This window comes from Littorina saxatilis, linkage group LG12 (genome assembly GCF_037325665.1).
Source record: "Littorina saxatilis isolate snail1 linkage group LG12, US_GU_Lsax_2.0, whole genome shotgun sequence".
In the NCBI taxonomy this organism is placed as follows: domain Eukaryota; kingdom Metazoa; phylum Mollusca; class Gastropoda; order Littorinimorpha; family Littorinidae; genus Littorina; species Littorina saxatilis.
The window spans coordinates 62,216,529-62,229,997 of NC_090256.1; the positions used below are offsets into that span (position 1 = coordinate 62,216,529).

General features: G+C 41.0%; 1 protein-coding gene across 1 annotated transcript in view; it reads right to left on the reverse strand.

The window, feature by feature from the left end:
* Positions 1 to 13,469, reverse strand: part of LOC138982484 (chorion peroxidase-like) — a 72,099-nt gene that overhangs the window by 11,785 nt on the left and 46,845 nt on the right. The window contains exons 5-10 of the mRNA XM_070355787.1: positions 12,134 to 12,435; positions 10,969 to 11,145; positions 9,687 to 9,762; positions 7,587 to 7,690; positions 6,885 to 6,989; positions 6,138 to 6,230 (exon numbers count right to left, since the gene is read on the reverse strand). Coding sequence (XP_070211888.1) covers positions 6,138 to 6,230; positions 6,885 to 6,989; positions 7,587 to 7,690; positions 9,687 to 9,762; positions 10,969 to 11,145; positions 12,134 to 12,435 — 857 coding nt within the window. The remainder of the gene's footprint in view (positions 1 to 6,137; positions 6,231 to 6,884; positions 6,990 to 7,586; positions 7,691 to 9,686; positions 9,763 to 10,968; positions 11,146 to 12,133; positions 12,436 to 13,469) is intronic.

The window sequence follows — 13,469 nt, forward strand, 5'->3', positions numbered from 1 at the left end:
CCCTGATTCCAAAAACTTATACACATAATATGTTTGGATTAAAAACAAACTCAGTAAGCTAAAAAGAATAGACATACAGAAAAGCGTGTTATCCTGCTCAGCGCGACCACTACCGCATGGCTTGTCGATTTCACTGCCTTTGCCACGAGCGGTGGACTGACGAAACTACGAGTATGTGGTCTTGGTGAAAAAAGCAGTGCGTTCAGTTTCATTCTGTGAGTTCGACAGCTTGACTAAATGTTGTCATTTTGCCTTACGCGACTTGTTTATCATATGGACGGTCGTACAGCTCTAGGCCAGAGGACATACTTTATCGCCTGTGGGAAGAAGAGCGTAACGGAGGAGAAGGACATAAATAAAGTCCGTTTTAAATCTGACTTTGAAACCTTGGACGAAATGACATGCAGTAAACAGCTTTGGGACAAGAATTTTAAAAAAATACCCTGTATGATATTTATCATTAATTATACAAACGATGTCATACCCCTTTGGCGAGGAAACACGTTGCTTGGATATCACTTGTGGGAAAGAGGAGAGAGTATATGTATGTGGATTGTGTTGAATTTTCATATTGAGAGAAGGGATTAAGCTTTAATCAACATTTAGGACAGTAATCGCAAAACAAATCCAACATGCTAAAGCTCTCTCTCTCTCTCTATCTCTCTCTTTAGATTAGATTCAAGAGTTTCCGATAATGATATCGCGATTGTTGATTATTGTGTTGAAAGGCGAGACCCAGAAATCCAAGGGCAGACTGGAATCGCGGTATATATTCATGACTCAATTAAACACATTACGCGTAGACGCATAGACCTAGAACCCAGCGCAGTAGAATGCATTTGGTTAGAACTCAAACCCAGTAAATCAATGGCCCCTCAATTCGTGTGTTTTCTTTACAGAAATCCTGCGGAAAATTTTGAGTGGTATGATCATTTTGTACAAATGTTAGACAATGTTTATAATAAGAGCAAACACAATGCTGACGTTATGCTACTTGGCGATTTTAACATAGACATGTTAAAGTCCCATCCCAGCTGGGAATCAACTACTCAGTTATTTGGGCTTAAACAGCTTGTAAAGTCACCCACAAGGGTAACTTCAACGACATCTACATTGCTCGATCATATTTATACGAATAATCCGGACACAGTCTTAGGTGCCTGTGTATCCGACCTTAGTGTAAGTGATCATAGTCCTGTAAGCTGTTCCAAATTGATGAAGTTACCCAAGGCAGAATCAAAAGGTCACACATATATTTCATACAGGTCGTTTAAACATTTTAATCAGGGTTTCTTCTTTAATGATTTGAATTGTACACCGTTTGCTTCTGTGCTTGATTATACCGATCCTAACGAGGCACTTGAAGCCTGGTATTCCCTCTTTATCGATGTGGTAAATCGACATGCACCTGTGAGGCGGAAACGAGTAAGACATCCTAAACTTCCTCCCTGGTTAACCATTGATATCATCGAAGCAATGGCGTATCGCGACCAGTTAAAGACAAACAAATTATTTGAAGATTATAAAAAAGCGCGTAACAGAGTAAAGAATCTTGTGAGAAACGCGAAGCGATCATATTTTGATAAACTTGTGGGTAACAGCAAAGATGTTTCAAAAGTCTGGCGCGCCCTGAACACGTTTTTAAAAGGCAACTCCTCAAAAAATAGTAGTATTCCTCAGAATATAAAGGCCAACGACTTTAACGATTATTTTTTGTCCGTTGCTGAATCACTGGTAGATTCTCACTCAAAATCTCCAGGTACAGAACCACATTCCTGTTGTGAACGCTTGCAGATGTTCTGTGATGAAAAATTAGGAAACACGGATGCGTTTGTTATTCCGATAATGGCCATCCATGAAGTTGGCCAGTACATAGCAAGGTTAGAAAATAAAAAATCTTCCGGACTTGATGAAATAAGTAATAAATTATTAAAATTGTCTACTCCTTATATAGTAGAGTCTCTGACTTATGTTTATAATTTATGTATTCAACACAATGTTTTTCCAAAAGAATTTAAAAAAGCGAAAGTCATACCTTTGCCAAAGAAAAAAGGTTCTCAAGACTTAAATGATTTTAGACCTATATCTTTGTTATCTGTATTATCTAAGCCTCTTGAAAGGCATGTTCAAAAACATCTGGTTACTTATTTGGAGGACCACAATCTCTTGCATCAACTTCAGTCTGGTTTTCGCTCTCAACATTCATGTAACACTGCCCTTGCCAGATTAACTGATTCATGGTACTCATCCATTAATAGGTTAGACATTTCTGGTGATGTTTTCTTGGACCTAAAAAAAGCTTTTGACCTCGTGGATCATGAGATCCTTCTACAGAAATTAAAATGTTATTTGAAAAGTTCTAGCACTGTCGCTTTTTTTAACTCTTATCTTAGAGAGAGGGTTCAATCTGTATACGTACACGATACGTACTCTTCTCAGGGCACTGTGAAATGTGGAGTGCCACAGGGGTCTGTTTTGGGACCTGTATTATTTTGCATGTATATAAATGATTTGCCCTTGTACCTACAGTCTGAATCTGTTGAGTGTCATATGTTAGCAGATGATACTACCTTACATGCAACAGGGAAAAGCCCTGCACAAATTCAAGACAAATTACAACAGAGCCTAAACGATGTTTCTGAGTGGTGTTCTGCAAATCGTATGCTTATTAATCCAGATAAAACAAAGTCTATGATAATCAGCACTCGCCAAAAACATCAACTTTCAGAAATGACTCTGAGTCTGTCCCTAAATGAGCACTCCATTGAGCAAGTAGCTGAGCACCGTTTACTGGGACTTACTGTTGATAATAATCTCAAATGGCAGACTCACATCAATGGAACCTGCAAAAAAATTGCTAAAAACCTGTTTCTTTTGTCAAAGTTACAAAGCATTATTAATCTAGACACAAGAAAACTATTTTACAATGCCCACATAAAACCCCATATTGATTATGCTTCCATAGTATGGGACGGGTGTAGTGAAGTTCACTTGAAGAAGCTGAACTCGCTCCAGCGTAGAGCTGCTAAACTAGTTCTGCCCAGTCCATCTCTTTCTACAAAGGAAAAGATGAAAAGTATTGGGATGTTAAGCTTAAAAAAGCAACTTTTGTATAATAAATGTTCATTTATGTATAAAGTCGTCTATAAGGACGCCCCAACATATCTTATACAACTCTTCAAATCATCTCCGTCATATTATTTAAACACTCGAAATAATCTTGCCTTGTCAAGGCCCCGCATCGATTTGTTTAAAACGAGTTTTTCTTATTCTGGTGCGTTCCTTTGGAATTCACTACCTGTAAATATCAAGTCATGTCTGTCATTATCTTCTTTTAAAAGACAGCTCCGAAAGCACCTCTCTAACGACTAAGTCGGTGTACAGTTTGTGCGAATGTGTGTGAGGATGTGTGAAAGAGAAAGTGTATAGTATGCTTCCATTAACAAGCACACTTTTGAATTTTTTTTTATATTTTTACTTTGTTATACTTTTCCCTACATAATTTTGTTTTATTTGATTTTTTGTGTGTGATTTATTTTTTATTTTTTATTCTTCAATGTGTTCTTTGTTTCATGTGTGTATCATAGTAGGGACTAGCTGTAAGAAAGGACCATATGGACCTAATGCTATCATCCCTCGGTAATAAAGTTTTCGAGTTCGAGTTCGAGTTCGAGTTCTCTCTCTCTCTCTCTCTCTCAGTCTCTCTCTCTCTCTCTCTCAACACACAACAATCTTATATATGGCAAAACAAACAGATATGCGATATATTTGAACTCTATTCTTTACGATACATTGGTTACTGGTTGAAATTGTTAAAGATGGAGGCGCACAGACTTCCTCATAAATCATATCAAAATAATGTTGTATATAATAGGTGAGAGTGACAAAAAGAACGGGGCCTCAAAGTGTCCGTTGTAAATTGTATGAGTACGGTTTTGGTTTTGTGTGGTTGAATCAGGGCGTTGGTAATGAAACAGATTTTCCGCGTGTTTTTAGGGAAAAGTTTGTCGATTGCAGATGGCAAGAGTGGGATTATCATATACAAAATAGTGATATATTTGTTGAATATCCCATGACCTCCCTTCTTTGTCTCTGTTACTTCAGTATGGGTATATATGTTGTATTTTTATAGCTCAATAAATACATCATGGACTCCAAAAAATATATGATAGTGCAGATTCCGATTTGGGCAAAGGACTACTTTCCTCCCGACCTTTGACCTCGCGCCGAACAATGTGACACATTTGTATGAAGTTCTAAAATCGTATTGCACGGCTCAGAAAACCATATCAGTTGCACGCAAAAATGAATCTCAGAACTGATCTGATGTATGAGATGCAATAAGCAAAAGTTTCTTTCATTATGAAAGCAATGCAGGTCGAAAAAAACGAACATTCAACTTACAAGATAACCAGATGCTAGCGAACCAAAACAAAAACACGAGTACCCTCCCCTTGCATCGTTAGCAGACGACTTTTGAGAATCTGTCGGTAGTGTGTTTTGGTGTGCGCCTTCAGCTATCAAACATCGGCTGTTTCACGTGTTTTGCGAGCAAGTCTACTCTTTTGCCTGGCTCTGCAGTAAGTCCACATATTTTTCCGTAATCCAGTCATATTCCTTCAAAATGCAATCAATCGGCGGTGACAGACGTGTCGGTCGCGTTTTCCTCACCGTGCCCATACCAGTTTAAGTTCATCCATGCAAACACACTCGCAAAACAGTTTATCACGTAGATACATTTCAAATAGGGAGCAAATGGTTAAATCTAAACCTACATATTTGTTCCCTAAAATTTGCTTCTCTGTCAATAAGCCTAATTACACACGTTCGAGAAAAACAACGTGGAATCGATTCTGAATCGAGTAAGCCAAATGGGTCCCAAACCCGTTTCGCCCGTTCTGCCGACCTGAAACGCAAAACAAAAGAATTGTGCGCTTGAACTAAATTAATTTCTATTCGACTTCATTACTTTCTTGCAACTTATGAACCTTTACTTAAAGCTTTTAAATGGTCTGAAAGTAGTGTTACCGCGTACTTATCGATGCACTCATTCGTTTTATTTTTTCAGCGACGGTCACTTAGTTTAAGGTTGCAAAAGGGCTAAGTCTCGCTGGCAACAGTTTTACCCTGCACAGATCGCAACAGTGCCGCTAGTAGTCTACACTTTGTGTTTGATGGTAGAATGGGATATACAGATTACAACACTCGTGGTTTTTTATATGGCTTGTATTTCAGTCAAGACCCAGCGGGAATATCAATCGAGAGCCACTCGCCAGAGGCTCGTGTCTCCCGATGATATTCATCCGCTGGGTCTTGACTGAAATACAAGCCATATAAAAAACCACTCGTGTTGTAACCTATACATATGGATCGGCATTCAAAATGTATTATGACTAGGTTTCGACTCTGCATTTCAGAAATTGCTGTGCATGCTTAATGCAGATGATATGATGTGTCCATGTTGTATAGAAAAGCAAGAAGATGAAGTCCATTTTGTTTTGTGTTGCCCATATTTAAACAACTTAAGAGAACAACTAATTCCGTTTAAATATTATAAAAACCCAAGCCTCTTTCGACTTAGCTTGCTCTTAGCCTCATCACAAGAAAACGCTGTCAGAAATGTGTCCTTGTATTTGTATAGAGCATTTAAATTAAAAGAGAAGTTGTAACCTCTCAGTCATGCCGTGTAATGTATGTTTTTAATCTAAATTATGTTGTTGTACGATTATCTTTTTTTTCCTCTTTTGCGCCTGCTGAGTTCAATTATATGCAATGTTAACCTTCTGTTCACACCCAATGGCCTCTCTCCCCCCCCCTTCTCTCCCCTTCTCTCCTCTCTCTCTCCCTCTTTCCCCTCACTCTTTCTATCTCCCTCTAAACTCTCTCTCTTTCTTTCTCTTCACGCTCTCTCTCTCTCTCTCTCTCTCTCTCTCTCTCTCTCGCTCCCTCTCTCTCTCCCTTACACGCACGCTCTCTCTCTCTCTCTCTCCCCCCATCTCCCTCTCTCTTACGCGCTATCCCCTCTCTCTCTCACGCTCTATCCCCCCTCTCTCTCTCTCCCCCTCCCCCTCTCTCTCTCTCTCTCTCTCTCTCTCTCTTTTTCTCCCCCTTCCAAGCCAAAAGCAAAGGGAACTGACCAGCCTTCAGACAGTAGTCGTTGTCGCCAGACAGGTTGCACGTGCCATCGTCTCCAGCGGGCAACTGGCCCTCGTTACCCTCAAGCAGAAGACCTGCACACACACAACAAAATCTCTTGTAAGAATATTTTATTCAAGAATACACAACACCTTACTTCAAATTGTCCAAATTGCAAACATAATAACGTTGTGATATGTTGTTGTCATCGGGATATCAAACTGAAGTTCAGTCTTGGAAAAACGCTTTGTGACTGCGAATCATATTGTTTATCTGGGAGTCATCTATTGCCAGACACAAACAATGGCATTTCTTTTGCCTTTAAAGAATCTCAAAAATTATCTTTCACATGTGGAGGGGGTTTATGTCTGCCAGAGGTAACTTCACTGACTCAATGTCCTTCAAAGTCGGAGGAAAAGATAAATAGACAGTGGCGTTACATCTACATTAATATTTTTTTAAATCACCTAAGAAAATAGGTTATAGAGGGAGTAGATCACGATCTGGCGAAACTTTACAGACTTAGTGGACGGAACATCTGAGAAAACGATGTGTTTTGAGAGTAAGAAACCAAGGTCTTAGAGAAAGGGTCAGCCTTAATCTTTTACTCAAATGTCTAACTTCACCATCTCGTTGCTCTAGTTTGGTATCAAACTTCAAAGAGTGTTACAGGTTTTAATGCACTATTCACACAGCCGCTCTGCACAAAGCAAGCCGCTCTGCACAAAGCAAGCACGCGCTAGACGAACCATCATCTCCTCTCAGATCATTCGTCTCCTCAACGGAGGTGCCGTACTCGTTCGACCCGTCGATGTAGGCCGTCAGTAGGTTGACTTGCTGCTCCTCGGTCTCGCCTGCAAAACAAATCAAACGATGAGTTTGCTTGCTCTGTTAATCAAACAAGATAGGTTGTTTATGCATGAGTTATAATGAGCAGAAATTGTATAGTATTTCTCGGTCTCGCCTGCAAAATAACACCAATCGATCTGAGTTTGCTTTCTCCGTTTATCACGAAATGTTTTAGTGTTTTACTAATGAGTAAAAAGTTTACAGTATTTGCGTGTCGTGGCTTTCCTCGGTCTCGCCTGCAAAACAACACCAAACGATGTTCTATTGCTTTCTCCGTTTATCACCCGGGACGGGTTGTTTACGGTGAGTGATAATGTGTAGAAAGTTTACAGCATTTGCGTGAGGGGCCTTTTCCCGGCATCGCCTGCAAAACAACAACAAACGATGAGTTTGCTTTTTCCGTTTATCACCCAGGGCGGGTTGTTTACAGTGATTGATAATGAGTAGAAATTGTATAGAACTTGCGTGTCGAGAGAATTAGTTATGAAAAAAAAGAGAAGAGACACAGAGACAGAGAAAACGAAAAAGAGAGATAGAGACAGAGAAAGAGAAAGAGAGAGAGAGCGAGACAGAGAAAGAGAGAGAGACAGAGAGAAACTGACCATCAGGCAGCGTTCTCAAGGATCGGACAAACTCCAGACAGCGGGAGTCCAATGTATTGAAGAAGCGGTCATTGTCCCCGATCAGGATTGGGAAGCAGGGTCCTCTGCAAACAAGCAGAATCAGTTTATACATCATCAATTATTTTCTATTTTCTATTTTTGTGATAATTCTTAAAGACTGGAAGGGTGTTTTTGCCGGGCGGCGTCGGGTTGGGGGCATTGGTACGCTAAAGAGCATTTTTCTCTAAGAGTGAGTAGGAACCACAGAGATATATATCTGAATATATCTCTGTGGTAGGAACAGACGATTTTTGAAATTAACGAAGATTTACAAACGCTGTGGAAGAGCTGCGCCCCTGGCGGTGAGGCAAACAACAATACGCCGCCAACCAGTAAAGACCAGCGATCTCAGCGAATAACTAACTTCGATGTGTATAAATCCAAACACAGAGAGACTGCCAACGTTCCAAAATTCAGAATAAAAACCCAAGAATGGTAGGTCATTGTAACGTTTTGGTTTTTTTGGTCAAAAATAAACGTTCCAATTACCTACCATTCTTGTTTTTACATTTAGTCAAGTTTTGACTAAATGTTTTAACATAGAGGGGGGAATCGAGACGAGGGTCGTGGTGTGTGTGTGTGTGTGTGTCTGCCTGTCTGTGTGTGTGTGTGTGTGTGTGTGTGTGTGTGTGTCTGCCTGTCTGTGTGTGTGTGTGTGTGTGTGTGTGTGTAGAGCGATTCAGAGTAAACTACTGGACCGATCTTTATAAAAAAAAAATTCATGAGAGTTCCTGGGTATGATATCCCCAGACGGGTTTTCAGTTTTTCGATAAATGTCTTTGATGACGTCATATCCGGCATTTTGTAAAAGTTGAGGCGGCACTGTCACACCCTCATTTTTTCCATAAAATTGATTGAAATTTTGGCCAAGCAATCTTCGACGAAGGCCGGACTTTGGTATTGCATTTCAGCTTGGACGCTTAAATCTGAAAATTGTAATTAAAATTATTTTTTTTATAAAACGATCCAAAGTTACGTTTATCGTATTCTTCATCATTTTCTGATTCCAAAAACATATAAATATGTTATATTCGGATTAAAAACAAGCTCTGAAAATTAAAAATATAAAAATTATGATTAAAATTAAATTTCCGAAATCGATTTAAAAACAATTTCATCTTATTCCTTGTCGGTTCCTGATTCCAAAAACATATAGATATGATATGTTTGGATTAAAAACACGTTCAGAGAGTTAAAAAGAATAGAGATATAGAAAAGCGTGCTATCCTCCTCAGCGCAACCGCTACCGCGCTTTTCTGGATTGTTAATTTCACTGCCTTTGCCACGAGCGGTGGACAGACGATGCTACGAGTGTACGGTCTTGCGGAAAAAATGCAATATGCGTTCAGTTTCATTCTGAGAGTTCGACTGAGCTTGACTAAATGCAACTTGTTTGATTCTAACTTCGATATGTATGTTATGTCCGCTCGATATGATGCCTTTTTTGTTGTCAAAAATAGGCGTGTCGGAGCCACGATTCGTTACTGAAAGTCCGCAGTGTTCTCTGACCGCACGTGTTTTACCAAACTCACGTGACCTCAAACGCAAAACACGTGATCTCAATCAAAACACGCGTACGTTGCCAGCGAACATTTCAGGCAAGCGATTATTGTCACAACGAATCATGAACTCTTGAAAACGCCTCGTGCTAATTGTTAAGCCAATTTGTTTGCAGGGGAAGGACAATTGACAAATTCCGGAAATACGGTTATTATAACTCTGTCGATGATTTTTATGGATTGTGGATGAGTTGCTTTTCCTTGGGAATGCTGGGACAAACAAACCCATGTGACATTCTGGGCCAATCATTAGTGAACGACGTGTCCCCTTCGTGTTTTTGTTTGAGTCTTTGTTTGCTTGTTTGTCTGCCTTCTTTTCCTATTCATGTTGAAGGTCAATTAATTCCCATTTCGAGCCTGGATGAAAGCGTTTTGTGTGAGAGAGATTGATGGTTGTGGTGATGGTGGTGATGGTGGTTGTTGTTGTTGTTGTTGTTGTTGTTGTTGTTGTTGTCAGATTAATATTTCTGACATTACTTACCCAGAGCTGACGTCACTGTGCTGAGCAGCACCGCTTTCAGTCAGATTAGTTGAACAGCATGCAGTGCCAGAGGTTTCTGGAAACAAACAAACATACAGTGAAGCACTGAAAATCAAGAAACGTGAACAGCAAAAGGCCGAATCAGTTAGTTGTTGGGGGTGGGGGGGGGGGGGGGGGTTGGGCCAAGTAAAGGGAGCGAAGCGACCTAGATGAATGATCGAAGCGGCCGAGATTTCTGGGGTCCTGATTTGGCCTAAATGGTCCGCTGGACCCAAAAAGCAACAGCTAACCGAGATTCCTAGGGGGTCAGGGGGCATGAGCTTAAAAATTACTCCATCTGTCTTTTTTTTTTTTTGAGCCCCAAAAGCCGTTCCTTCAGGATATCATAATAGCACAGGCACGTAAAATAAGCTTTTGCATATTTGCATATTTTCAATTATTCCATGCCGCATGAATTTTGAATACAATGTTGTTTAAACTAATAGCACAGGCATACACAGGTGTGTTTTAAAATAAATTGATATAGAATATTAATGATAAACGGGATGGATCGAATTATACCTTAACAAACAAAAAGTTTGCTTTTTACCACGATGCATTTCATTTTTAACCCACTGCCACGGATCTTTCCGTCAGCCAGGTTCGGTACATTGCAAAACGTTACCCCGAATTTGGACGGTCCCGCAAAGCCATATCGGTTGAAAGGACGTTAAAAACAACAACCCTGATATTGGGACATTGTTCTTGAATGTTACCAATTAATTGGGGTATATCCAGATTTAGCCCCGGGTGGGCTTCGTCGTCACTGAATGAATCTCAAAGTGTTCAATCTTCATTTCCATGGGGTTACACATGGGGAAGGGGGGAGAGCTGTAACTTAGACTCAGTTACCTAAGTCTCCAAAACGCAAAGTGATATTCCTTCAATGTTCTTGCTTTCGGATGTAGCAGTATTGTTAGATTCCAACGTACAAATATGTAATAATGTCACGTTTGCTTCACTGATGTCGGATAATGCGATACAATTATCAATCTACTTTTAGGTCAGTGATAAGATGTCGGTCGAGACCCAGAGCATCCTAGTAGTAGTTGTAGTTGTAGTTGTAGTTGTAATAGCAGTAGTAGTAGCAGTAGCAGTAGTAATAGCAGTAGTAGTAGTAGTAGTATTAATGGTCGTAGTAGTAGTCGTAGTAGAAGTAGTAGTAGTAGCACACTTACACATACACATACACATACACATACACAAACACATACACACACACATGTGTTGTGCGGTGACTTACCGACAGGTGTGCGGGCCGTGACGTCGTGGTCAAGGAACTGGCCCCATTGCATGACCATGACGGGGAAGCTGCGGTCAGGCCGGTTTCCGGGTGTGTGGACAGTCGCGCTCACCTGACGGACATTGGGCAGCGCCGCTCCGGACAACGTCAGTGGGGCCAGGAGAGGACCGTTGTTGCCTGTGAAAAACGAAGCAAACATAATTGGATTTAGAATATTTCTTCAAGCATATCATGAAGGAATTCTGTTGGATTTTTTTTCCCTGTACATTCTACCCGGTTGACACTATATATATATATATACTAATGTAGAACAGCCTTTTTGATCAGCCCAGTTCGTTCTATGTTTGTTTTATATGAAGTGGCGTACGTGTCTCCTTATCACACGTAAATATTATCTGTTTTTGGATTTCTTGTTGTGGTTTCTTGTGTACTTCATTTACTTTTGCATATACCCCTTGGGGCTTCTGAAATAAGTTTTACCTTGCCCTTCCTTGCCTTGCCATGATACTTCGCCATGCCGCCTCGGAAGATGCTATTTTATTTTGAAATAAGTTCTACGCAAAGACATTCGAGACATTTGACACAGGGCGAAGCCGTGGCTTGTAAAAGTTGCACTGGCAATGGAAATTAGAAATTAATATGTAAAGCGCGGAGAGCACAGTTGTGGTTCGCGCTATATAAGCTTTCCATAATAATAATAATAACCCCGGGCCCTTTTTTAAGAACCACCGTTTTAAGACCCCTGCCATTGGCCCCTTCCTTCCGTTCTTAAGACGTTGCTTTTTCATGTTCAGACTATCTATTCATAACGTCTGCAACTCCATGTGATGACTCCCTCACCTGATTTTCTTTTCCTTCTTCAATAATTACTCGGTCAGGGCATAGTTATTAACAGCGCGAAGACATGGCCATTCACTCGATCGGGCCACGCTTGAGTTCTTGGTCTAATCGTCGGCTTATTATTGTTTTAAGCTTCTTAATTTGAATAAAAACGTGCTTAAGCCCGTCCTTAAATGAGCCCGAAGGCGACTTCGCGAAGACCTTATATCGAAAACTTAGTGCTAAAGCTTCGTGCGGCCAACTTCGAGAAGTATGCTTCGCGTAGTCGACTTCGCCCAGTTAAGGACGGGCTTTAAAGACAGACAGGGAAAGAAAGCAAGCTGACCATTGACGTATTGGTAGGCGGGGGGCAGCAGACGACGGAAAGGAGCGAGGGAGGCGCCCCAAGCGGGGTTGTCCAGGTTGTTGCAGCTTCCATCAGCGGATCGGTAGACATTGCTGGCCGTGGCACACTCGCTGGGCGCTTCCGTCACGGGGCCGGGGGCAGTGGTAGGAGCAGGGGCCGCAGTGACTGGGGGTGCAGGGGCGGGGTTCTCGGGGGCTGGAGGGGGAGCGATGTTGTTGTTAGGGGGCGGGGGAGGTTTCTGGCCGCCGTGGGGTCGTCTTCCTCCTCCTTGGCGTTTGACTCTGTCAGACAATGGTGGTTTTTTTAATGTTTTTTTCCACACCTGTCTACTTTATTATCCAGTTCGGCAATTCAGGTCGCTTCCTCAGTCACAGTAAAAAAATCTAGCAGGAACAAAAGTGAGCTGCGTATTCCGCAACCCCCACTTCTTGCAGAATGATTGAGGTCCCGACTTTGATTCGAACCCATGTTCCGAGGATCGCAAGTCCGGTGCTCTACCAGCTGAGCTACCAGGCCTCCATGGTAGCACAGGAGTATAGCATTATACAAATACTTTCAAATTTCTTTCCTTCTCGCCGTGTGCACCAGCTTAGAAATCACCCCAGATGTGCCCCGGCTTTTACGTGGGACAAGGATATCCTTCCACTTGTACATACCAATAATATACAACATGGTCGCGGTCAGTGCACACTGGGATATATCAAATATTCTTTTCTTTAGATTTAGCTGAATTGATTTCTTGAGCTGGTGCCAACGAAAATCCACAACAATAATTCAGCAGCAAAAAAAATAAAAAAATAAAAAATATAAAAACGACAACATCAAACCAACAATTAAAAATTGGTTGATTTTAATGTATGCATGTGTCCAAGAACCAGGATGTTCTTCTACCACGTGAATGCCTGAACAGATCTGTTTTGGTTTGCATGATGATTTGTTCAGATTTTACAGATCTTACAATGATCATAGTAATGTTGTATAATCATTTTTTACATTTAGTCAAGTTTTGACTAAATGTTTTAACATAGAGGGGGGAATCGAGACGAGGGTCGTGGTGTATGTGTGTCTGTCTGTCTGTCTGTGCGTGTGTGTGTGTGTGTGTGTGTGTGTGTGTAGAGCGATTCAGACTAAACTACTGGACCGATCTTTATGAAATTTGACATGAGAGTTCCTGGGTATGAAATCCCCAGACGTTTTTTTAATTTTTTTGATAAATGTCTTTGATGACGTCATATCCGGCTTTTCGTGAAAGTTGAGGCGGCACTGTCACGCCCTCATTTTTCAACCAAATTGGTTGAAATTTTGGTCAAGTAAT